General features: G+C 42.2%; 4 protein-coding genes and 1 long non-coding RNA gene across 5 annotated transcripts; 2 read left to right on the top strand and 3 right to left on the bottom strand.

Annotated features, from left to right (window-relative positions):
- Positions 1 to 12523: 12523 nt before the first annotated feature.
- Positions 12524 to 12908, bottom strand: LOC121755569. Its single transcript, XR_006040776.1, has 3 exons — positions 12874 to 12908; positions 12675 to 12790; positions 12524 to 12580 (listed from the first exon to the last, which is right to left on the bottom strand). It is a non-coding gene; the product is annotated as an uncharacterized LOC121755569 (long non-coding RNA).
- A 652-nt stretch (positions 12909 to 13560) lies between these two features.
- Positions 13561 to 14241, top strand: LOC121754873. The gene has a single exon (XM_042150165.1). It carries the CDS (start codon positions 13561 to 13563, stop codon positions 14239 to 14241), a length of 681 nt encoding a protein of 226 aa, XP_042006099.1.
- A 463-nt stretch (positions 14242 to 14704) lies between these two features.
- LOC121754872 (serine/threonine-protein phosphatase 7 long form homolog) lies at positions 14705 to 15234 on the bottom strand. Its single transcript, XM_042150164.1, has 3 exons — positions 15197 to 15234; positions 15034 to 15121; positions 14705 to 14947 (listed from the first exon to the last, which is right to left on the bottom strand). The coding sequence occupies exons 1-3, from the start codon at positions 15226 to 15228 to the stop codon at positions 14705 to 14707; spliced, it is 363 nt and encodes a 120-aa protein (XP_042006098.1). The 5' UTR covers positions 15229 to 15234.
- A 3043-nt stretch (positions 15235 to 18277) lies between these two features.
- Positions 18278 to 20984, top strand: LOC121754175. The gene is made up of 3 exons (XM_042149524.1): positions 18278 to 18391; positions 20153 to 20575; positions 20681 to 20984. The coding sequence occupies exons 1-3, from the start codon at positions 18347 to 18349 to the stop codon at positions 20894 to 20896; spliced, it is 684 nt and encodes a 227-aa protein (XP_042005458.1). The 5' UTR covers positions 18278 to 18346; the 3' UTR covers positions 20897 to 20984.
- Positions 20985 to 22026: 1042 nt separating this feature from the next.
- Positions 22027 to 25391, bottom strand: LOC121754871 (1-aminocyclopropane-1-carboxylate synthase-like). The gene is made up of 5 exons (XM_042150163.1): positions 25387 to 25391; positions 23735 to 23894; positions 23512 to 23643; positions 23267 to 23427; positions 22027 to 22885 (listed from the first exon to the last, which is right to left on the bottom strand). Exons 1-5 carry the CDS (start codon positions 25389 to 25391, stop codon positions 22027 to 22029), a joined length of 1317 nt encoding a protein of 438 aa, XP_042006097.1.
- Positions 25392 to 26084: the final 693 nt, after the last annotated feature.

Below are 26084 nucleotides of genomic sequence, written 5' to 3'. Positions count from 1 at the left end.
GGTAATTTTATTTTATTAAGGTTAAATAGTGATGGGGTACGTACTAAACAAGCCCAATAGCAGTGACGGCCCATCAGCCCAAAGCCCAAGGAAGAGTATCAGTTCGGCATTACCAAAGAGTTCGGCCCTAGCCTACAGCTCGGTAAAAGCCGACCAATCAGTTCGGCATTACCAAAGAGTTCGGCCCCAGCCTACGGCTCGGTAAAAGCCGACCAATCAAGCTCTACTCTCAGATCGGCAAAAGCTGCTCGGCAATAGTTCAGCAGTTCGGTCTCAGTATTCGACCGAACTGGGAGATAGTGGACCCATGCAGAACCTCCACGACCTCCACTACACGATCTATTTAGTGGTGGACCCATGCAGGATCTCATGACCTCCACGACATCCACGACATACTTAGTGGTGATGTAAGCCACGACCTAGTTAGTGGTGATGTAAGCCACGACCTAGTTAGTGGTGATGTAAGCCACGACCTAGTTATTGGTGATGCAAGCCACGATCTTAGTTCAATGTATAAATAGAACTCAGATCAGATAAAGAAGGGTTAAGTTCTCTAGAGATCAAATATCAAATAGCAAGTCTGTATTGTAAGCTGTAGAAAACAGATCAAGCAATACAACTCTGCCCTCTTTTCTTCCCGTGGACGTAGATTTACCTCAGTAAATCGAACCACGTAAATCTCTGTGTCGTGATCTGCATTTTCCTGCATTCATCACCATCAAAAATTCGCCCAACCATCACTGGCGCCGTCTGTGGGAATCAGAGAACCAAATTTGTGATAAAGCGAATTTTTGACCCTTTTTCCACCCCAAAAAAATGCATACCAGATCACATACTACCCGTAATACCGTTCGTGAAAACCATGAGGAAGCTAGTCCAGCCCGCAGGTCCGGAAAACAGCCTCGGGAGACATCTACTTCCAGTTTTCACGATGAAGGAACAAGCCGCTCAAAAGGTCCACACACCGAGTCTTCCCAGCAGCCTGATTTGAATGAGGCTGTCAAGCTGTTCTTGGCTGAGAAGCAGGATGAGTTCTTAGCCTTCCTGCAAAAGAGCCAAGAACCGAAGACGAAAACGGTGGATTCTCCTTCCTCATCCAGACATGAAAGTCACTACCGCAGTAGTGCCGTGTCTTCTAGGAAGAAGAATCCTCAACCCCGACATGTTCCTGTTCCTCCTCGGTACCGGAATCACAGGAGATCTCCATCTCCTCCATACCGAAGAGATGTCGGGTTCGCCATGTACGGAGCATTGAAGACTCCGTTCTCGGACGATATCACCCGAACTCCCCTTCCACAGAACTACCGAACTCCGTCGATGACTTATGACGGGTTGGTGAATCCTCATGACTTCCTGGGACGCTATCAGTATAACATGGCGAACCAGGGTCTCAATGAGGTCCACATGTGCAAGCTGTTTCCCGAGCTGCTTATCGGGAACGCAAGAAGGTGGTTCGATAGCCTCCCCCAAGGCAGCATTAGATCTTACCGAGATCTAATGGATGCTTTCCACAGGAGGTTCTTTCAGAAAGCGGAAGCCCGAATCACTTCGGCTCAGCTGCTTTCTATACGTCAAGGTCGCGACGAAAAGATCAACGACTTTATGACGAGATTCCACCAGGAATGCCTACAAGTAGATGATCTCAATGATCTACTTGTCATTTCGGCATTCCAAAATGGAATCCTGCCCGGAGCTCTCTACAGAAAGCTCGTGGAATGCAGTCCGCAAACAGCTCAAGAGATGTGGGACATTGCGGACCAGTTCTCCCGTGCCGATGAGGCAGACCGTCGCAAACGGTCTTTAGACAGCTCATCCCGAGGAGACAGGAGGAAGCCCGATCATAGCGATCAGGGACATCCTCGCCGAACTCCTTTTGGCGATCAGGGACATCCTCGCCGAACTCCTTTTGAAAGGATTCAAAGGACTCCGGTGCAAGACCGATTGGGGCCACGTCTCAATTCTGAGAAGCCGCCCGCTCAGTTCGTACCATTGAACAAGTCAAGAGCGGAAATTTTCGAACTGCATTCCGATATGTTCGAAAAAACCAAAGCGGATGACGAAATCGGCCGCGCGTCGACCTCAGGATCAATATTGCTCCTTCCATCAAGACCACGGTCACGATACCGAGGAGTGCCGACATTTGGCTGCAGGTATTGATGCTCTTGTGAAAGCAGGGACATTAAAAAAATACCAAAGCAAGCAGCCGAAAAAGAACAAAAAGCAAAGAGGTGCGAACTGCGCTCCTCAGGATCCGAAAAGGCAACAGGATCCCGAAGACGATGACGAGCAGCAATATGATGGAGTAATCCTGACTATTGATGCTCTCCCTGCCGGGAAGACTAAATCGTCCCTGAAGTCAGAGCGCAGAGGCTTCAATCGAGAGGAGCCAACGCATAAAAGGCTGAAGCAGGACGAAGTGATTACTTTTTCAGATGCAGATCCCGTCCCGGCCATCTCTCCTCATCAAGACGCTATTGTCATCCAAGCCGGAGTGGCAAACAAACTGATCCACAGAGTGTTTGTGGATACAGGAGCGTCAGTCAGCATTCTTTTTAAAGAATGTTTCGATAAACTAGAAGTGGATCCAGCTCGGCTTAGTCCGGCACCACTTCCTCTGAAAAGTTTCGCCCAGGAGGACACCCGCCCTGAAGGTATTATCAGCCTTCCGATCACGGTGGGAAAAGCGCCTACAAGCTCCAGTACGATGATCGAGTTCTTTGTGGTAAAAGCTCGGTCTCCGTACAACATCATCCTGGGAAGAGACTGGCTCAACGCAGTTCGGGCCGTTTGCTCTACTTATCATCTCACCATCAAGCTCCCCACTAAAGGGGGGATAGCGGTCATCCGAGGTGATCAAAAGAGAGCAAAAGAGTGTCTGCAGATTGCGCTTAAAAGTGCCGAGCAATCAGATCGGCATCATCAAGCATAGCAATCACAACAGCCGGAGTCAGAGGCAAGCGAAATGACCGAAGTCACACCAGAGCCGAACTCAATGACCGTTCAGTTATACGAAGATGATCCATCCAGAACGGTCAAGATCGGTTTCGCGGGAACGCCTCTACTCCGGGAAAAGACCATCCAGCTCCTCAAGGAGTACAAAGGTGTCTTTGCATGGTCTCCGTTGGACATGACCGGAGTGCCTTCTGAGGTAATCACTCATCGGTTAAATATTGATCCATCAGTCCGGCCTATAAAACAGAAGCAAAGACTCTTTGCGGCAGAAAGAAATCAAGTCATCCATGACGAAGTCCGCCAATTACTGAAAGCGGATGTATTATTCGAGGTGAAATATCCCTCTTGGGTGGCCAATCCTGTGATGATCAAGAAAAAAGAAGGAGGATGGCGGATGTGCATAGATTTTACCGATCTAAACAAGCACTGTCCTAAAGATTGCTATCCCCTTCCGAACATAGACAAAAAAGTAGAAGCTTTGATCGGCTTCGAAATTTTCTGTTTTCTTGATTTATACAAAGGCTACCACCAAGTCTTAATGGATGAGAATGATGCTCCAAAAACGGCTTTCATTACTGACTTCGGCATCTTTGCTTATAAAAAGATGCCGTTCGGTTTAAAGAATGCCGGAGCCACATATCAAAGGATGGTAGATAAGCTTTTTCGGCATTTGATCGGAAAGGAGGTTGAAGTGTATGTTGACGACATAGTCGTTAAAAGCAGAAGCACTTCGGAGTACGAAGACAATCTCAAGTCCACTCTCGACGTGCTCCGAAAAGCCAACCTCAAACTCAATCCCCAAAAATGTACCTTTTTGGTAGATTCGGGAAAGTTTCTAGGTTGTTGGGTTTCAAAGGAAGGACTCAAGGCAAATCCGCTAAAAGTTCAAATTGTTCAGAACATGGCAATGCCGAAGTCCATACATGATGTGCAAAGGCTAACTGGATGTCTAGCCGCACTGAATAGATTCCTTTCCCAAGCAGCCGAAAAGCAAATGCCATTCTTCAAAGTGTTAAAGAAGGCACCAAAGTTTGAGTGGGGAGTCGAGCAGAAAAAGGCTTTTGACGAGCTCAAAAGTTATTTAGCCGAGCTTCCTATTCTCTCTGCTCCAACAGATGCTGAAGTGATATTCTTATACTTAGCGGCATCGGATCAGACCATTAGCGCGGTGCTTGTACGAGAAGAAGGCCTAAAGCAGCTTCCCATCTACTTTACAAGCCGAGCATTAAGAGGTCCAGAAACAAGGTATCAACCTCTGGAAAAAATTGCTCTGGCATTAGTAAATGCAGCAAGGAGACTGCGGCCATATTTCTATGCTCACAAGGTATGCGTCTTAACCGATCTTCCACTTCGGCAAGTTTTGACCAAGCCAGAAGCATCAGGCAGAATCGCCAAATGGGCCATAGAGTTGGGAGAACACTCAATCGAATACCTACCTCGGAAAGCCATCAAGGGACAAGCCTTGGCAGATTTTCTTGCAGAAGCAAAGTTCGATCAAGCAATCCCTGTCATTGCCGAACAGAAAAATTCTACCAATGCCGAACTAGCACAGCCCCTGGAATCCGAAGTAGAGCCACCGGACTGCTGGAGCGGATTCGTAGATGGAGCTTCGAATAAAACGGGAAGTGGAGCTGGTATTTTACTTATCGCTCCCGACGGACACGAGGTAACTTACTCACTTCGGTTCTTATTCCCAACTACTAATAATGAGGCCGAATACGAAGCTCTCCTTGCCGGACTCAAGCTAGCGCAAAGTCTATTTATCAAGTCTCTCAAAATCCATTGTGATTCACAAGTCGTAGTGAATCACATGTTGGGTACAAGTGAAGCCCGTGATGAGAGGATGAGGAAATATTGGGACAAAGCGCAAAGCATTAGCCGAAGTTTCTCTTATTTTCGGATAATCCGCATTCCCAGAGCGGAAAACAGCCGAGCAGATATTTTAAGTAAGTTAGCCTCATATCCAAGTTCAAAGGTGGAGGAATTGATGCACAGAAGCATTGATGAAGCTGAGGTACTTTCAGTAGCCAGCTCGCCGAACTGGATGACGCCGATCTTACAGTATCTAGATCAAGGACAACTGCCCGAGGATAAGAGAGAAGCTCGGAAAATCACATGCCGAGCCCTTCGGTACGAACTTCATGAAGGAGTCCTATACAGAAAGTCCTACCTTCAGCCGTTATTGCGATGTGTAGGGCCAGAAGAGACGGACTACATCCTTAGAGAAGTTCATGAAGGATCTTGCGGTAGCCACATCGGAGCTAGAGCTTTAGCTAAAAAAGTTCTGAGATGGGGTTATTATTGGCCAACTTTGGTACAAGACGCAGTGCAGCTCGTCAAGACATGCATGAAGTGCCAAATCCATGCAAATATCCCAAAGATGCCGCAGACCGATCTATATGCTATGCAAAGCCCTTGGCCTTTTATGCAATGGGGCATAGACATAGTGGGACCACTACCACAAGCTCCTCGGCAAATGAAATTCCTTATCGTTGCCGTGGATTACTTTACAAAGTGGGTAGAAGCTGAACCATTAGCTACGATAACGAGCTCGAAGGCATTGGATTTCGTCTGGAAGAACATAGTGTGCCGATTTGGCTTACCCCACATCCTCATTTCGGATAACGGGACTCAGTTCACCGACAAGACATTCAAGAATTGGTGCCAAGAGCTGAATATTCAACAGCGGTTCACTTCGGTCTCCCACCCACAAGCAAACGGACAAACGGAGGTAACAAACCGTATCTTGGTGAAAGGGTTGAAAGCTCGGTTAGAACAAGCCAAAGGACAATGGGTAGAAAATCTCCCTCAAGTCCTATGGTCCTACCGAACTACACCCAAAGCTTCCAACGGTGAAACTCCGTACAGTCTGGTGTACGGCGCTGAAGCCGTGATTCCGGTTGAGATCGGCGTACCCAGTCCCCGAACTCTAAATTTCTCCTCAGAAATGAATGATGACGGACTGAGAGCCGAACTAGATCTGGCCGAAGAAAGAAGAGAATTGGCCTGCATAAAAACAGCCAAGTACAAGGAGCAAGTAGCCCGGTATTATAACCAAAGGGTGAAAAAGCTGCAATTTCAAGTGGGAGATCTTGTCTTGAGAAACAACGAAGTAAGCCGAGCAGAAAAGCTGGGCAAGCTCGAACCCACATGGGAAGGTCCATATCGGGTGTCAGAAGTCCTCGGCAAAGGGTCTTACAAATTGACTCACATGTCAGGAGAACAAGTACCCCGAACATGGCACATTTCCAACCTCAAGAAGTTCCATTTGTAAGAGACAGTCCGGTCAGTCCGTCTTGTGTCTAGTTCGGTCCTAGAGGTATGTGTTTTCTTTGTTTTTTTACTTTGTCTATGTGCTTTTTGTTTGTCTATGTGCGTCTCGTTCGTTTATGTGCGTCTTGCTTGTCTAGGTGTGTTTTGTCTGTCTATGTGCGTGTCGTCTCTTACAAATGTTACTGAGGTATCTTGTTCTTCAAAGGCTGATCCCCTTTTTAGAACATATATAAGCCAACGATTGTGAGTCCAAGCTTCTAAGGAGGATACAAGACCACAATTCAGCTTAAAAAAACAAGCAGTTCGTCTGAAACGAACTGCAACAATAAGCCAACGATTGTGAGTCCAAGCTTCTAAGGAGGATACAAGACCACAATTCAGCTTAAGAAACAAGCAGTTCGTCTGAAACGAACTGCAACAAAGGGAGAGTCCGATCCACGCGATAAAACTCGCCAAATTAGGACAAGGGAAAGTCCGATCCGAGCGATAAAACTCGCCAAATTAGGACACAAGCTTAGTCCGGTCAAAGAAGTTTATTTCATAAGACCGAGGACTAAGTCCGGTCAAAGAAGTTTACTTCATAAGACCAAAGACGAGTCCGGTCAAAGAAGCTTACTTCATAAGACCGAGAACGAGTCCGGTCAAAGAAGTTTACTTCATAAGACCGAGGACGAGCACGATGAAATTTTTTCGCTGAGCTGTAAATACGCAGTGATAGAAGCGAAATGAAGATTTCATTTATTAAAACTTGTTCGGCATACAATTCTGCTGCCCTACGAGAAGGCGTTACGCCATTACAAAGGACTATTCTACTGTCCCTGGTTGCTAAAGTTGAGCCATCTATTCACAAAATCCTCGTGAAGCCGAGTTCGGGCGTTCTCGGCAGCTGAAGAATAAGTAGGTCGACGAGATGCTCTAATCGACCTACCGCCTCTTCCCTGAGCCCGGGAAGCTCTAGCACCTCGGCGGCGAAGAGTCTCTTCACGAAGCATTTGTTGATCTTGCTCACTCATAATCACAGCTCCTCTACGAACTTCAGTCCGTCCTTGTCTTGACGTTTCCGGTTGCTCCTGAGTCCGTTCTCGTCTTGACGTTTCCGGCTGTTCCTGAGTTCGTTGCTGACTTGGAGTAGGGTTTTGAGCAAGTGAATCAGGGGTTTGAGCTGGAGTGCGACCATCTGTTGGCGGGAAATGCCTAAGGAATCTCTCGATTGAGGGACGCCGGGAAAGAATGATGTCGTACCGAGAAGCCCAGCGCCGCAATGATGTCACGACTTGTTGGCAAGCCGAGCTCTCCAGCGCATTGTTCCTCCGGAGTACATGATATTCCTCCCACAGTTCGTCAACTCGTTCCTGAACTTCAGAGATGGTCATTCCCCCGCGCCTGCAGATAAAATCCTCATACGCAGTCCTCTCAGCGACGGCGGTATTCAACTCGGCCTCCAGATCTTTCTTTTCGGACTCTAAGTCCTTATTGTCGGCCTCCAGCTTCACTGAACGAGCCAAGAGTTCGTCATTCTTCACCTGGTCAGCTATGGCTCTTTTCTCAGCTTCGTCTAAAGCCGAAGAGTACAGCCGCTTCCAGTGAAGTACCTCCAGCTCCTTAAGAGTTCAGAATATAGAGCAGCTATGTCAGTTCGGCATTTCAGATTACTGAGCAGGTAGTAAACCACAACAGGAGTAAAAGAGAGTACGAAAGGCTATACGAAGACACAAGAGCAGAAAGAAGAATTTTTTCATTCATAAGAAAATTTTTTTTCTACACAAGGGCTTCAAGGCCGTTTTACAAGAAGGAAGAAACTAAACTAAGAGAAGGGATACGAAATCATACTCCGCCAGCTTCGTCTCCGCCTTCTCGGTGAGGTTCAGCTTCCTTCTCCTTGTCTGCTTCAGCTTCAGCCTCGGCCTCCCTGCTCTCCCCAGCCTGCTCGGCGCCACCATAGCCGATCTGCTGCGCCTCCTGCTCGGCCTGCTCATCGCCGGTCTGCCGCTCATGCTGCTCGGTCTCACCCTCTCCATGGAAAATTGGAGCGGGTGAAACTGACCCTATGGAGGCAAAGATAGCTTCCATGTTCTCATCGCGGTCAGCTCGGCAACTACGAACTTGGTCTGCAGAAAGCAGGACCGAGGACGAAGCAAGCTCCTCAAGCACCGGCAGACTCTGAAGCCGAGCTGCTATCTCTCGGCCGTACAGCGGCAGGATGACTTCGGGACCCTGCTCGGCTTTATCGGTCATCAGTTTCAGCAGATCACCGACAAAGGCTGAAAATTGGTTGCTCAGAAAGAGTTTCTCCGCGAAAGCACGGAGAGCCTCTCCTTGGGCAACCACGGCGGCAGCATCCCTCCGTTTCGTCTGCTCTCGCTGGATGACGAGCTGGTTTTTGGCAAACTGAGCTTCATCCTGGGCCGAAATCCTAGCAGCTCTGGCTTTCTCAAAGTTTGCCTCAGCCTGCTCGGCCCGGTGACAAGCAGCCGCCAACTTCCTCTGCATCTCAGCATAGTCGTTGGACGCTTTGGAGAGTTCGACGGCGACGAGCTTGGAGAGCATATCGTTCCTCTGAAAATGGAAAAAGCAAAAAGTCAACAGAGGGGCCACAAAAAATACAGGAAAAAAGCAAGGCCAGAAAATCAAGAAGAGAATTCACCTCGGCGAAGTCCGTGGGCCATAAAAATGGCTCACAGATATGTTCCGAAGGAGGCGCCAAGACCACGTCTTTCTCTGGCGCTCTTGGGGGCTTCTGGGTCTTCCCCTTCCCCTTTGCCGAAGTGGACTCCGGCTTTTTTGGATCCGAAGAAGAGGTCTTCTGCCTCTTCGGATTCTTCTCGGCATCAGACGCCGAGCTGGTGGTTTTTGGCCTCTCCGGTTCCTTAGATTCGGAGGATTTGCGGCTAATCTTATTCAGCATGTACACTGCCAAAAAGCAAGAAAACAAGGTTAGTTTTCGTCGTCAAGGCAGTAATGCACAAAAAAGAATTCCTCACCCTCGGTCTCTTCATCCGAAGACGAGGAGTCGAACACGAAGTCGCCCTTGACGAGCTCAGACTTCAGGTACTGCTTCCTAATCATAGGAATCTTATTGAGCTCGCCCTCGAGCTCGGCCAACGGTTCTAACCGAGGATGAGGAATCACGGACTTCGGCCCTCTCCAAGGAAAGCCCGGAGCCGCTGTCCTATTATAAAAAAAGAAGCGATGTTGCCACTTTGGCCACTTGGTTTTGCAGAAGGCCCTAAAAGGCTGTAAAGGGATCAAGTAAAACCAAGATCCTTTTCTCTTAAACTGGAAAAAATTAAGGATTGCCCTCAGAGACAGATCCTTATCTAGCCTACGCAGTTCGGCAGCAAAGGCCGATAAGTGCCTCCAAGAGTTCGGAGTCACCTGACCTAAAGGGAGTTGAAAAAAATCTAGCAGCTCTACAAAGGCAGGGGGAAGAGGGAAACGAAGCCCGCATTCCAAGCCGGCTTCATAAACGGTGGCGTAACCCTCCGGCGGCGAGTCAGCCCTATGAAGGTCGTCGGGAATCGCAACCTTCCCCCCAGGAAAAAAATATTTTTCGTGTAAGGATATCACAGTATCCTTACTCAAGATGCTGTGAAAATACTCTACGGTCTTCTCCCCGGATTCCTTCCGGCTAGAAGACCCCTTATCCCCTTTCCTACCGCTACCTGACTCAGAAGAAGAAGAAGAAGACATGGTTCTTACTCTTTGAAAGTCTGAAGAAATTCTGAAGAAATTCTCGAAAGCGGAAGGAAATTTTTACGCAAAAGAGAGAGATTGCAGAAGAAGCAATAGCAAAAGTGTTCAACTGATGAAGAAAGGACGTATTTATCAGATTCGGAGAAGATTTCAAAATCATCGCACCGTTTCGAATCCCACCTTTTCAGGATTCAACGGCCGGATTTTACTGTCGCATTTAATGCAGTCACGCGCAAGGCACGTCCCCTGACGTCAGCCTCCCCCGTACCTTTATCCAGAATGCCGAAGTGACTCGCTTCGCCGAAGTGATTCACTTCGCTTTTCGGGGGGGGTAGTGATGGGGTACGTACTAAACAAGCCCAATAGCAGTGACGGCCCATCAGCCCAAAGCCCAAGGAAGAGTATCAGTTCGGCATTACCAAAGAGTTCGGCCCTAGCCTACAGCTCGGTAAAAGCCGACCAATCAGTTCGGCATTACCAAAGAGTTCGGCCCCAGCCTACGGCTCGGTAAAAGCCGACCAATCAAGCTCTACTCTCAGATCGGCAAAAGCTGCTCGGCAATAGTTCAGCAGTTCGGTCTCAGTATTCGACCGAACTGGGAGATAGTGGACCCATGCAGAACCTCCACGACCTCCACTACACGATCTATTTAGTGGTGGACCCATGCAGGATCTCATGACCTCCACGACATCCACGACATACTTAGTGGTGATGTAAGCCACGACCTAGTTAGTGGTGATGTAAGCCACGACCTAGTTAGTGGTGATGTAAGTCACGACCTAGTTATTGGTGATGCAAGCCACGATCTTAGTTCAATGTATAAATAGAACTCAGATCAGATAAAGAAGGGTTAAGTTCTCTAGAGATCAAATATCAAATAGCAAGTCTGTATTGTAAGCTGTAAAAAACAGATCAAGCAATACAACTCTGCCCTCTTTTCTTCCCGTGGACGTAGATTTACCTCAGTAAATCGAACCACGTAAATCTCTGTGTCGTGATCTGCATTTTCCTGCATTCATCACCATCAAAAATTCGCACAACCATCAAATAGGAAATACAATAAAAACTTTTGCAATATTGAGAGTATTTAGATACCTATCACAAAATTCAATACGTACGTATTTCCAAAATTGTTAAGTACGGAGATCTTCCAATAAAATTGTTTATTTTAGAAAAGATCGAGGTCTTTCTTCTTTTGTGCTAAGAGAGTAATGGAATTCCAATTTAATGAAGGAGAATAGATTCATTCTAATTGAGGGAGTGACGCATAATGATTGTGCGTCGTTCTTAATGAAACGCATAACCATTATGCGTCGTTAAGTAATGACGCATAAGGATTATGCGTCGCTTAACGACGCATAAGGGTTGTGCGTCGCTCATGAACGACGCACATTGGTTATGCGTCGTTAAGGCGGCTTTTATCTGCCTCCAGTCACACGCAGATCACAGAACGCACCTTCATACACTTTCAATTCCTCTATCTCGGCGATTTCCGGCGTTTTCTGGCAATTTCCGGCGATTTCTCCATAAGATCCGGTAATTTGTTCATCAATTTAGCTACATTCATCATTATTCATGTTTATTGTGCTTTCATTTGTTAGTTTTACCCAATTTATACAAATTAGGGCTTGTAGGAAAATGTCCATAATTGTCGTTGGTTTATATGTTTTTGATGCAGAAATCATGCAAGTATTTGTGAGTTTGTATTGGGGTGGTAGAGTAGTTCAACTACCACATATGGGTATTGGTTATGACCCACCTCGTGCGAGGAGCTCCATTATATTAAATTCATGTGTTTCCTATTATGAGTTGGTAGCAATGATTTGTGATGCGATGGGAATAGATATGAACCAACACACAATTGAATTATTATGGAGACAATGTATAGTCTATGGTTCCGGTATGAGTTATACATGTTCTGTGATTCGCAATGATGATAGTGTAATGTTTATGTTCAACAATGCTCAAAATTCAAGTGGGTGTATTGAATTATTTGTTGAGTATTCACCTGTGAGGAGTGAAGAAATCCCACCAGTTGTTGATTATGGTATTGGAGCATCTGCGAGGTTTGAACAAATGAGTTTTGAGTGTGGTATTGGATCATCTGCGAGGGTGGACCAAATGAATGAGCAGAGAGATGTTGAAGATGTTGTAGATGTTGTAGATGTTGCTGATGTTGGTGTTGGATTGAATGATGAGGTAGATGATGCAGATGATCTTGATGAGCCAAGGCCACTATCCGAGACAGAGCCAGACCCCGATCTCAGTGATGGTGATGGTGCTGATGATGTCGGTGCTAGTTCTGATGATGAGATAGTACCATGTAAACCTGTTATGCAAGGTGAACAACCACTTCCGGAATACAATCCTAATGGGTTTAGATTCTTTCGTGAATTACCAAGTCGTCCTTCTGGAGTATCGGATGATGTGGGAGGTAATGAACACAGCCTTTTGTATTGGAATGAGAATGAGCCGCATCGGATTGTGTTGGGAACAAAATTTGATTCCAAGCTACACGTGAAAACTGCTATAACTATGTGGAGTTTATGGAATGAAAAACAGTTTAAGGTTGTCGAGAGCAAATTAAGAAGGTGGCATGCTGTATGCAAATTTCCAGCAGGAACGACAGTCACAGGGGCAGGCATCATCAGCACCACCGATGCTGAAAAGGCGAGGGAATGTAAGTGGGAGGTTTCAGTTACACAAAGGTCGCATGACGATATGTGGGAAGTTAGGAAGTGGAAGAATCGACATACCTGTATAGGCCATCGTGCTAATAGAGATCATGCTAACTTTTCAGCCCCAATGATAGCTCTGTTGATTCGACATCATGTGCGACAATGTGCCGATTTCAAGGTCTTCTCAATAATAGCTGATATTCAAGACAGATTTGGTGTGTTAATCAGTTATAAGAAGGCGTGGTATGCAAAGAGAAAGGCTATAGAGTTTGTATACGGTGGATGGGAGGAGTCGTTTAGGCAGTTGCCAAGCTACATGTTTGAACTCCAGTCACAGAATATGGGCACAATTGTTGAGTGGAAGCATAACGATCTGTTGAGTCAGAGGCGTACAATGGTGTTCAACTATGTTTTCTGGGCATTTGGGCCTGCAATACATGCGTTCCAGAAGGCCGCACCGGTGTTAACAGTGGACGGGACTCACCTTCGAGGAAGATTTAAAGGTAAGTTGCTTGTTGCTTGTGGTTTTGATGCTAACAAGACATGCTTGCCTATTGCATATGCTGTGGTGGATGAAGAAACCAATGACAGTTGGTCGTGGTTTTTGGATCATGTCAGAACTCATGTAGTGAAATACGAGAGGGAGGTGTGCATTATATCAGATAGGCATAAAGGACTCTTGAATGCAATGGAGTCTGAAATCATGACTAGGGCCCCGCAGATACACCACAAATTTTGTTTGCTTCATGTGAGGGCAAATGTGTTGAAGAAGCACAAGGGCCCCAATGTGAAGGCCATTATATGGAAGTTGGGGGTCAGTTCTCAGGAACGTAAATTTGCCAGAAGACGTCGAGCACTATATGATGTCAACAGTGGTGCGGTTCGAATGCTGAATAGGATTACAAAAGAATGTTGGTCACTGTGCTACGATGGTGGAGTTAGGTGGGGGGTGGCCACCACAAACATGTCGGAGTGCTACAATAACGTCTTGAGGGGTGTGAGAGAGTTGCCGATTAGAGCGTTGGTTGATTTGACATTTTGGAGGACGGTAAAATGGTGGGCGGAGAAGAAGACAACAATAGAACACACCGAAGGTGAATTAACCCCATGGGCGAGGGACAGACTTGCTAAGAATGACTCAAAGGGGCGAAAACATTACATCACTGTCATTGACCGAGATCTAGGGAAGTACCATGTCCGAACTCGAGGAAGAATCGTACAAGGAGTGTCAAAGGGCAACAATGTTCAAATAGTCAGGTATTTGGAATCGAGTTGCAGTTGTGGTAAGTGGCAGATGTGGAGAATCCCTTGTTCGCATGCTTGTGCGGTTGCTAGAGACAGAGGTCATGTTATGATTGACCTGATAGATGAGAAGTACTACCTAGGTACATGGAGATCACAGTACTATAGTGAAGTTTCATTTGATGCACCAAGACATGAAGAGTATTGGGTTGCACCTTCATGGAAATTGTGCATCACCCCTCAGCAGTTGATTCCTAGAACGCGTGGCCGAGTTAGAAGAAGGAGGATACTTAATCAAATGGATGTCCAGGAGGAGGATGAACCGAGAGCTCCCCGTCGTTGCAGAAATTGCGGGATAGAGGGGCATGACCGAAGAAATTGCTCAGCCGGTGCCGTTCAGTAAAGTCATGGTAGCCATTTGCATCTGAACTTGTGTATTTGAGATGTTATGTATGTATCAACATTTGTGAGATGTTGTCGACATTTATGATGTGTTTTATTATGTCTAGACTAAAAATTTTGTAACATTATGTGTTTCAAAAAGCCACACACAACCCGGAAAAAATGTTCAAAAATGTGAATTCAGTGTAGAAACGAAATTCACTTGGTGACGCATAAGCATTATGCGTCACCAATAAACGACGCATAACACTTATGCGTTACCAAGTAACGACGCATAAGAGTTATGCGTCACCAAATAGAGACGCATAATAGTTATGCGTCACAAAAGCAATTTCGTTCAGCACTGTTTAGTCCAGAAACTTCGCCCGGTCGGGCGATTTACGTGCCTAAAATGCCCGATCGGGCGATTTTATGATTCAAAATTTGTTATTTGTTTCATAATACGGTTTATATTTGGTATTCGTTTATATTTGTAACCGAATTTTACTCAAATGGCGGTGACTTTTACTCAAATGGCCGGAGCTATGTAGCATCCTATCACAGTACTGAGGAATACGCTGGTAGCGGTTAAATTGTCGACAAACGCGTCCAGCCTCGTGTGCCTCGACAAATGACCAGCACACCAAATAAGTATCGCACAAGTAGGATGCAGTCGAATCAATGCAGTACTCAGGGAGGATACAGTCTGCATAGGGTGTCCACAGAAACTACAAACAAATAAAATAAAAAACACAATTAATTTCATACTATAGTAAGTAAATTCATTAATTAAGACAACACAAATAAATTTCACCTGGCCAGGACGGATCAGTGATAACTGATCACGATAATGAGCTACTGAATGTCGGGGCGCATTTCCAATTTCAGTAACTCCGTGCCACCTATACATAATATTAATGTCAAAAGTTATCAACAAAACACATAATTATGTGAGTTAATTTAAACAAAAACATTACTTGGCTCCGCACGGGGTATACGGCGTGTGCATAGGCGATATCAAGAAGGCTGGCCTCAATGTAGGCATTCTTTCCCAGGCCCACAGCTGCAAGAGAACCATAGGTCCACCGACATCTCTTCTCTGTCTGCCTACAGAAGCCTCGCACAAATAATGATACAGGTATGCTAACGCAGCACTACCCCAACTGATATTAGCCACATCTTCCGGATCGTCTAAGGCATTTAACCACATAAAGGGGACCTTGCACCCTGTGGTGTCCGGTAAAATAAGCCCCCCTAACAGGATCAGAGCATGTATGCGTGCTCTTTGAATGTATGCATACACAGGCAGCCCATCACCCAACGGCATCGTCGCTTGGTGGATCAGAGACGTCATCAACAAACCACCGTGCTTCGTTTCGGTTTCTGAGTCAGGTATCCATCCCAACAAATCTCTACACTTGCTGGACCAATCTTCAAATCCAACAGGGTAGTCACGGCCAGTGAAAGCACGACCGTCTGCTCTCAAACCCCACAGGCTTTGCACATCCTGTAAGGTAACAGTAACTTCCCCAACTGGAAGGTGGAAACAGTGTGTCTCAGGCCTCCAGCGCTCGATCAAGGCAGTTATTAGCTCATTGTCCATCCTCATCGGTCTTCCACATTCAACCACGCCTCTGAACCCCCATACACCTAGCCAATACATCACATTTTCATGTATAGGCAATGCCCACACCTTACTCTCCGTCCTACGACTTCTCAACACATTTGTTGTGCCATTCGCCAACAACGAGCTTGAAATGTGTTCGCTCTGATGAAACAGTAGTGATGGATCCTCAGGTCCATAGCATAACTGTTGTTCGGAACTTGCAGATGCCATCTACTTCAAAACATTCACCCATGCTTCAAATTTTTTTCATAACAACTCAACAATCAACAAGCTAACTAAATTGCAACTTAGGGGCACAATATATGCATAAAATCGCCCACCAAAAGGGGCACAATTACAAAAACTTAATCAATTGCTACTACCCATTCAATTATATGCATATGAAATACCCAAATTACGGAAAATCGACCAACAAATCCAACAATTTCATCATAAACGCTAATTTTGCTAAATTAAATCCATATGAAATACACAAATTACGGAAAGTCGTCCAAAAATTCCATCAATTTCATCATAACCCATAATTTCATCATAATCGCTACTTATATGCAACAAAACAACACAAAAATACCAAAAATCCATCAATTTAATCAAAAACCCTACTTTTACTAAATAACGGAAAACCTGCCCAAATTAAACATTAAAGGATGTATTTAGCCAAATTGAAGAACAATTACCGGAAAATGGTTGCAAAATGGTGGTAATTCGCCGGATTTTGCTCGGATTCGTCGGAAATCGCCTGCCTCGCCTGCTTCGCCTCTTTCGTCGCGTTTCTGCCTGATTCTGCCTTCTGCCCGTTTTAAAACTCAACTAACGACGCATAAGTATTATGCGTCGATAACTAAAGACGCATAAGAGTTATGCGTCGCTATTAAACAACGCATAAGTATTATGCGTCTCTAATAAACGACGCATAAGTGTTATGCGTCTCTAATAAACGACGCACAATGGTTATGCGTCATTAACTAACGACGCACAATGATTATGCGTCGTTTAATAGCGACGCATAAGGATTATGCGTCTTTTTGTTAGTGACGCATAAGAGTTATGCGTCACTCCCTGAAGCGGAATACGACTAATGCTCTTCATTAAAATGGAATTCCATTAAAATCCTTTACCAAAAAAAGAATTGATCCGAAAAGATCGAATAAAATTGTTAAAATCTCTCAAGGAACAGAAATTTCATTTAAAATTTAATTTTATACACTCAGTGAAATAATTTTAGTATTTTTAATTTACGTTAAAAATGTTTTTTTTTTAAATGTTAATATGTCCTATATAGTATATTTTAGGCTTTATACATTTCACATAAGTTTAGAGTATTTTTGTATTTAACTTCTATAAAATATTATGTGAATTAGTATTTATTTTGATAGGTCCTGTTAGGTTGAGATTTTTTAGCTTAATTGAAAATTGAGATGCATTTTTAGCCACTCATCCACGACATTTTCGAAATGTCAACTGCAAGTAAATTATGTCAACTATGGGGTATTATCATCAATAGCATGCACATCAAATATCAATAGCATGCACATCAAATGTCAACAACTTATAGTTGACATTATATGTGTATAGTTGACATGAATTATATATGTAATTGACATATATGTGTAGTTGACATGAATTGGATATGTAGTTGAAAAAAAATTAAAATTAAAAAAAAAAATTTATTAATAAAATATACCATGAAATTACCATTCCGCACTTTCATAATTAATTAATCTAAAAATATTTTTCATGTGACAAATTCTCGACCACTCATTTAATAAAAATGAGTGACTGATAATGCATCTCAATTCTCAATTAGACTAAAAAATCTCAATTGATCACAACCATATATATACACGTGAATAATTTAAATTGTGAATTCAACATGCGCCATATATTTTCTACAAAATTAATTTAATATCTACATTTGATGTGTGATCGAATTAATAAAATTCGTAATGCATGGTAACATAAATATAGATCCATTGTCGTGTGATGACTAAGCAATGAATGTTTGGTAAATTAAATAGAGAGAATTAAGTGAATCAGTGTTTGGTAAATTAAATGGAGATAAATAAATAATTTAAGAGGGTAAAGTTAAAAGGATTAAATGCTATAGAGTTTATCATAAAAAGAAATGATTTTACTGTAATAAAATGATTGAAAAAGAATTATTCAACTTGAGTAAAGGTTTGAACATGAACTGAAAAAAAAAAGAAATCATTATAAATTCAAAATAAAAATGCATAATCTTAAATAATACTTAAAGTAGTAGCAGACAAACAAAAAAATAATTGGTAGAGTACTAGAATATATCAAGATTAATATTTAGTTTTTCCCAAACTCATTATTTTATTGGATAAAACAACTTTTTGTTTAGAAATAAGGTTAATGACATAACTTAAAAGAATAAAAGTGTAAATTCAACTAATAAATTTGTGTTTCAAATAATCCATTTAAGCTTAACCCATTTGCACCCTCACCGCCGCAACCACCTTCAACGACGGCGAGAATGGCGTCAGCGGCGGCGTCCGCACTCACTCCTTTGAATTCACCTGTAAGTTTGTACAAATTCTTTAATCACATATATCTTCATCTTTGAGTGAATGAGTCGCATTACAGTTCATAGAAGGGGAGATAAACCCCTAGGTTTTGAACTCAATTGTGATGGGAATGGGGGAGTATCACCATCGCTCAATGTTGCAATTGAGAAATTAGGGGGAAAAAGAAGAAATCAGTGTTTTTTACCCTATTTGTTTTAGTGGATTTGCTAATTGAGATTATGTCGTTATAGGATTTCGATTCAAGCTTCGATATATTTGGTATTTCACATTTGATTATAACGTAACGCGCCTGAGTGAGAATTCAGAGAGAGAGAGATTGTTGATTTGGATGATAAATTAGGTCTATTATGATTTAAGTGACAATGTGTAAATCATAGATGAATTGGGTAAATCTTTGTTCTCTGCCTGTTATCTTACTCAAAATTGGTTTTTGATGCATATACACACGCATAGAATTCTTCGATCCAATGCAATATAGAGAAAGTCGGATGTTTATTGATAAGATAGATTCATACAGAATGTTCAGTGGAGTACAATGAATTATAACTAGACTATATATCCAGTTTCAACTCCCTTCTCTTATGCTTAGTGATAGCCTTCAACAAACCAAGTGGTGTTGCAGGCTTGCAGCTGACATAGATCCTCACGACTAACTTCCAGCTAATTCCGTTCTTCTTTGGTCATTAAGTTGTTGAATGAAAGCTTGCACGATCATCTTCCATGGAAACGACAAGGGGCCTAGTTTGTTTTTCCCTAGAATTCCAGCTATAAATCTGGCATCAGTGGTACATTTTGTATCACACTATCACTTCATTTTTATGAAAGTAGTTTAGTTTTACCTCTCATTTCCGAGTTAAAGGTATAATTCACTTTATTTTATGGCGGAGCTACTTTCGGGAGCGGGTTTCATTGATTGAATAAGGACCCTAACTAGTTTTGAATATTGTATAAGAATGGAAGTTGCTTATAGTTTGCTAGTATTTATAATTTACAACACTAGATTCTGAAGAGTCCTTTTTGCAAATATTGAACTTCGACCAGAGACATTTATGTCTGATCTGATGACAGAAAACATATGTATTAGAACATAAATGGTGTTGATTTAGTTTCTATGACTCTCTGTCTGCACCTGGTAACTATTAAAGGTTTTGATTACAATATTATTCCCAACCATAGTGGATACTCATTTAAAGACAATATTTTGCATTTTTCTTATGATGGAAATACCAAGCGAGTCACCTTTGTAGCTTGTCTTTTTTTTTATATAGACAGAAAAGGTCCTATTCGAAAGTATATTTTGGATGCATTTATGACGTAAATCTTTTCAAGCCATCAACATTGAGCATGATCGGTTTGTGCTGTGACTGTGCTAGCTCATACTAAGGTTTGTGAGACTTCTGAACTATGTAAACTTCTAAATGTAGGGAATGGAGATTGTTTGAAACAAATTTCTCCATTAATTTGGCTGATGGCTTCACATCTCCAACTTATTTCAGGCTTGAACATCAAAAACCTGTATATGTTCATTTCTTCTAGCTAATTTTCTGCCATACATGTTCGTTTCTTTTCCTTACCAAATTCAAATTTGTATAATCCATGAACTGAACATGGTAATTGATGAACTATTCTGTATCTGATCACTAGATATGAACTATGGTTCTTTGCTGCTTATCATTCTACCAAAATCTGGTTAAAGCATTGGTCATTTCACTTCCTAATTATTCATGGTTTTACATCTGTTTTGTGTTGCGCAGCTTGCATCATCTAAAAGCCAACTGCATCAACTCCGTAAACCCTTTCTGATAAATGTCCGGAAGAAACACATATCAGTGTCCTGCTTAGCAAAATTGCCAGGGATGGAGCACTTCAACGACCCTTCTAAGCTCGTAGTCATGCTGAGTAGTACACAGAAGAAATTGTGGAACATGATTCCAGATTCAGTTAAACAATTTCCTTGGAAGAAAGCAGAGACTGTTGCGCTAGAAGAGTTCCTCGCTTTGGCAAAGGAGGCACTGAAGTGGTGTCTGCTTGCATACTTTGCATTTAGCTGCCTATCTGATATCTCATATTCTATCTCTAGAAACAAAGAGTTGGTTATCCCATTGGGTCTCTTTGTTGGAATCACGACAACCAAATTCTTCGATGAGATATCCCGAGAACTCATGCCTGACAACCAGGTAAAATGCCCAAACGGGCCTGGCACTATAAATCAGGATATTTGACCCAACATTTGATCTTACACAAGTTTTTGTCAAATTATTAACTCAGTCTTCTTCCCTCAGGATGGACGCGTTACTTGGAGACTTCCGAGCATAGCTTTGTTCTTCATTTTTGTGAAGGCTATATCAACATATTTGCCTGGAGTAAATCATTTTCTTATGCATGCTGCAAACGGCGGACTGATGCAGGTCCTGTGGAATTGGAAAGACGTGCAGAAACACGATGGAGACGAATCTTCTTCGGATGGCTCTTCGAGCCCTGTTGATGCTGGTATTTAGGTAGTTTCTGAGCTTGGTTAACTTCCAATGTTGTAGTTTTTGTGACATTTTTGAATGATATATAATGAATGTTAGTGTCACTTAGGTATGTAGCCCTCTCTCAAAAGGCATTAATCACCATTTTTGGTTTCATAAAAATCTGTAACTTATAATATAATTATAATTTCACTATAAGACTGTTTATTTGATCATTTTATGTAATTTTTAAAGTTTGTATAGACATATTGCACCAAATAAAAGTCCACAAAGTGACGTAGATTTGTACAAATTATATGTCGAATTTAGTTTACGTCACTTGGAATTGATTTTTTCAACATTGATAGTCAAATTTGTCATGTAGCTTATCCTGATATTATGAATCACTTTCACTAAAAAGGGGTAATTGAGATGTACCATGTCTCATAAATGCTATCTAAAGTATGCACCTAAACAAGTAATATAGTTGCATTTCAATATTTTATTGCGTACATTGAGTTATGTCACATCTAAAAATATTGCAGCGAGAGAAATTACAAATACTAATTAACGTAGGTGGTGAAAATTAATTTTTAGTTTTTATACTTAGACCTTAATTAACGTAGGTGGTGAAAATTTAATACTACTTTTTTTAGTTTGACGTGGGATTCAATATAAGGTTCATATGTTGTACTACTATCTCATTCACATATTTTTGTTTCTTTAATGTTATATGCTTTAATATAATTGAATATTGTACTTATCATCATATGTTTATTATACTTGATAAGAGTAAATAATTAATTTTTTTTGAATTTAATGTCATTTTATTAGATAAAAATGTTTATTAAAGTTTGAAGTGTTTCACTTTAATTCAACATATATTTTCGCATAGCAAAGTTGTAGATATTTTCGGCTGAGACATCAACATCAATATCCTGGTAGCCGAAAACTTTTTCGACATTTTTTATTAAACTATGTGATAACATCGACCATTTATCTTGACGTGTTACTACTATATTATAATGATTTTTTATTTATTTTTATTTTTTTATAGGCAAACAAAACAATTAATTTAGTGGAAATCAAATCTCAATAAAAAGAAGTCGACTCTATTTACATCCATGCAAGTAATGCAACAACATTGTTACATAACATTACAACAAAAATGAGGTTCACCGGCGGATGATCCCGGAATCCGCCACGACGGCCTTAATCCGCCTCAATGCGACCATCAGCGTCTCCTCGGCCACATTCGCTAAGCAAACCCTAAACCACCCGGGCTCGGAGCAATGGCACGACGACCCGGGCGCCACATTCACCCCAAACTCCATCACCATCCTCCTCCACAGCTCGGCCTCCGCCTCGAACGTGGCGGAGGCGAGCAGCCCCCTCATATCCACCCAACAAAACAACCCCGCCTCCCCGCTCAGGCAATGCAGGGCGGCCTCCCTGAGCCCGGCCCGCATCGCCCCCCGCCTCCTCCCCAGCCTCTTCCTGTTCTCCCTCGCGTACCCCCGGATAAACCCCTTATCCACGAGGATACGCGACAGGAGGAACTGCGACTGCGACGAAACTAGCCCGAAGCTAAACATTTTCGTCGCGGCCGCCACAAGTTCAGCGTTGTGAGAGTATATCACGCCGATGCGGAAGCCGGGGAGGCCGAGGTCCTTGGAGAGGGAGGAGACGACGTGGAGGCGGGACCAGGCCGGGTGGAGGGGGTCGGGGAGGAGACGGGAGAGGGTCTCGGTGAAGGAGGGGGTGGGGGAAGAGGCGGTGGCGGAGTAGATCTCGTCGCTGACGATGTGGAGGGAGTGGGAGAGGGAGAAGGAGAGGGGGAGGTGGAGCTCTTGGGGGGAGAGGGTGGTGCCGAGGGGGTTGGTGATGAAGAGGCCTTTTACTTTGAGGTTTAGGGTTTGGGCTCTTTGGAAGGCTTCTTCTAAGGAGGGTTTGGTGATGGTGAAGTTGTTGGAGCTTGAGGTGTGGATTGGGATGATTTCCACTCCTGTTCTCCACTTCAAGTCCCTGTCAAACCTAGATTGACAAGAGAGAGAGTATGTTAGTGAAATGACAAAATAGATTTTATTCTTTTAGGGATAAAGGTTATGCAACAAAAGGTATAGTTAGGTAGAAAAAACCAAATCACATTTAAGAGTACTACTTAAAAATGTAAAATCCAACATAATATTTATGTTTTAAAGTAAATCATACTACTTGTATATCTAAATAATCTTTTGTGATATCAAATGTATGTGTGTGTATACAATGACGGATCCAGGTGGGGTTCTTGGTCAGCCAGCAACACCTCTAGCTGCTTGGTGGCGACAACCTTCATCACTGTGTTTTTCGACCCCACTATTGATTTTTCATGAATTCGTAATTGTGTATATTATTTTGGAAGAGTTGTGTGGTTACCCCGGATAATATGGAGTCGGGATCAAGAATGCGTCTCCCGGTTCGGCCAGACAAAACATGAGAATCTCATTTGCGGAGGTTGAACCGGCTGTAAGAACCAGCTTATCCACATCAAATTTCACCTTATTTCCCCTTATTTCAGACATGTATTCTGCCAGCACCTGAGATGTGTATACATATATATAAGAGATATACATAGAGAGAGAGAGAACGAGAGAGAGAGAGAGAGAGAGAGTTATACACACTTTCTTGAATTCAGGAAGGCCATGATAGTCTTGGAAAAGAGCTAACTCCCTAAACACAGATCCACCTTGTTTTCGAAACCAATTCGATTCTTGATTTTCTTCGATCCAAGACTCAAGAAGATCGAAAGAAAGCTGCGAATAACAAACACAAATGTTAACATTTCATGCATGGAAATGTTACTATATAAACAGGGGCGGACGTAGAAAAAAAGAATAGTACTACCTGATTTTCGGCGAGGCCCATCTGGATGATCCCGGATGGGTTGTGGATGGGGTCGAACGGGTTTTTCTCGTATTCTTGCCATCCTAGGAAGTAGGAGGAGTCTTGGCCATGTGATGTAACTTTCCTAGACAACACTTTGTTTGCTATCCTTGAACACAACCTAGCTTGGAATAAAATTTAGTGGGAGACAAAGGTGTTGTGGAAATGTGACAAATTGAGGGTCTATTTATACAACAAGAGATGGATTGAGACAAAGGGCCGACAGTGTTCTTCTTCAACGGTCATTAGATTTTTGTCTGATGATGCATCACAAGTAGTTGCTTTGTTGGACTTTTTGTGAAACTATGGTCTTGTCGAAGTTAATGCCCATTTCTTGGAAAGAAAAGAGAAGAAGGAAATAAATGTGATTAAGAAACATGGAGTGTTGCTTTTGGATATGTAACAAATGTTGCCACTTTAAGAAACTATGAATTATATGCCCGAAAACTACATTTTTTCATGCGAACGTGACATATGTACACATGAATAACGAAAGCAGTGGATTCACCTACAGGATTCGACTAGAACGTGTAAAAAAACAACGCAACAAGTAAGTAATTGTATCGGTTGTGTTTAATTGCTTGAAGTGAAAATTGGTTATAAATCTAGATCATATATCAAGATGGATTACTTCATGGACACCCAAAAAAAGAAGTGATTAGTTAGTGTCTGAGATCAATCAATCATGCATATTTTTTTCCATATGTGGAAGTGGAATCTACAGTGCTAGACTCTTATCCGTTGAAACTTAATTAGAGGAAAAAGTAAATACTTTTAGCTCCAATTTGCTTTGGCAAATTGAATCATATTTAGAACACATAATCCCTTAGATAAAGCATTCTTTAGTGAGGTTTTTCTTTTCCAAGATATGCTAATCAGCTTAAGAGATTGCAGTGACTAATCTAGGGTTTTACATCTCGTCTCTTCTCCGATGAAGACGAAGGCTAGCTTACTCGCAATAGATTGGACGATCCGATAAGATTGGCCTAAAATCCATGTGGATTGAACTGATAACCAAAATAGAAAAAAAAACCCTAGGTAATTATCAAATTGCAGTATGCTCACAAAATTAGTTTCCTAGTAGTAATAAAACAATGGTTCAATTTCTAAGTGAAAATCATGGGAATGTGATTGATTCTTGAGTCTTAAAAGAATGAGGACAAAATGTTGTCACAAGACCATTAGCTTACGATGGTATAAGTCATGTCCTAATTGTGACATCAAAACCGGTACAAGTCAAGTTGAATAATTTCTCTACATAAATTTGTTTTACATTATTATCTTCAATCCATGTGACTATCGTCATCGTTAATTATTCCATTCTTGAGGCCTTGTATATCACATCATTCTCCAAATTAAAATGCTATGAATATGAAATTATATACTCCCAATGCGTTGCATAGAAATATGTCATTTAGGGTCGGCACAAGTCTTAATGCGTAATTAATAAAATAAGAGAAATGATAGTATAGTGGATGACGGAGCCCATAAATGATAAAGTAAAATAGAGGGAGAAAAAAGTTTCTACAAATAATCAATATAACTATTTTTATGGGACATACGAAAAGGAAATTCGGCAGATTTCTATGGGACATAGGAAGTATATAACTTACCCCATGCTATATTCGTAACTAAAATGCACTTCTGTGTGATGCTAGTTTGCTTCTGTTACCATGTTTCCGTGTGATATTTGATAGATCAATTACTTTGTTGTTATATTCTGAATTGTTTTATACTACATAAAAAAAATGATCAATTCGGGCTAAAAATATCACCACCAAGTGATCTCAAAGTTCGAGCTATTTTTTAGGAATAACTCTATGTATATATGCATGCCTTTAAGACAAAAGCCATGACTAGAAAAACTAACAAAAAGTCATTGATGCCTACGCAACAACTTGTCCTCCAAAAACATAGATGATATAATGGGATTTTAGTGAAATATATCCATGCATAAAGGTGTTTATTAGTTAGTTAAATAAAGTGATTATTTGCGCATACTAATAATAATTGGAAGACCATAGTCACCAAATTGTGGTAATTAAATCCCAACTGTGAACTCTAACTATATATGTTAATATAGGATAAGTGTGGGTTTTGGCTTAGTTATCCAATGATTTTTTATGAATACAAAATGCTCAAATTCAAAATCAAAGGTGCAAAAGTTCGACAAAAGAGAAAGAACTGATCAGACCACATTGTCACAACTCACAAACCATAAGGTACTCTTGCTTAGTCTTTAAACTGTTAGACCTTTGCCTCGTCATAGACATATATATTGCTCTAAATTTTTTTGGGTCATATAAAAAAA

Source organism: Salvia splendens, chromosome 11 (genome assembly GCF_004379255.2).
Source record: "Salvia splendens isolate huo1 chromosome 11, SspV2, whole genome shotgun sequence".
NCBI lineage: Eukaryota > Viridiplantae > Streptophyta > Magnoliopsida > Lamiales > Lamiaceae > Salvia > Salvia splendens.
The sequence above is the reverse complement of the archived record's forward strand: the minus strand, read 5'-3'. Positions and strand labels throughout refer to the sequence as shown.

Excerpts from the sequence above, each read along its gene's own strand:
- LOC121754873 (XM_042150165.1), top strand. The coding sequence starts at position 13,561 with ATGTCGGAGTGCTACAATAACGTCTTGAGGGGTGTGAGAGAGTTGCCG.
- LOC121754872 (XM_042150164.1), bottom strand. The coding sequence starts at position 15,228 with ATGCACACGCCGTATACCCCGTGCGGAGCCAA. Across the intron at positions 15,122-15,196 it reads TATACCCCGTGCGGAGCCAA|GTGGCACGGAGTTACTGAAA; the intron begins GTAATGTTTTTG and ends TATTATGTATAG. Across the intron at positions 14,948-15,033 it reads CACTGATCCGTCCTGGCCAG|TTTCTGTGGACACCCTATGC; the intron begins GTGAAATTTATT and ends ATTTGTTTGTAG.
- LOC121754175 (XM_042149524.1), top strand. The coding sequence starts at position 18,347 with ATGGCGTCAGCGGCGGCGTCCGCACTCACTCCTTTGAATTCACCT. Across the intron at positions 18,392-20,152 it reads TCACTCCTTTGAATTCACCT|CTTGCATCATCTAAAAGCCA; the intron begins GTAAGTTTGTAC and ends TGTGTTGCGCAG. Across the intron at positions 20,576-20,680 it reads AACTCATGCCTGACAACCAG|GATGGACGCGTTACTTGGAG; the intron begins GTAAAATGCCCA and ends TTCTTCCCTCAG.
- LOC121754871 (XM_042150163.1), bottom strand. Across the intron at positions 23,644-23,734 it reads TGGGCCTCGCCGAAAATCAG|CTTTCTTTCGATCTTCTTGA; the intron begins GTAGTACTATTC and ends TGTTATTCGCAG. Across the intron at positions 23,428-23,511 it reads GCCTTCCTGAATTCAAGAAA|GTGCTGGCAGAATACATGTC; the intron begins GTGTGTATAACT and ends TACACATCTCAG.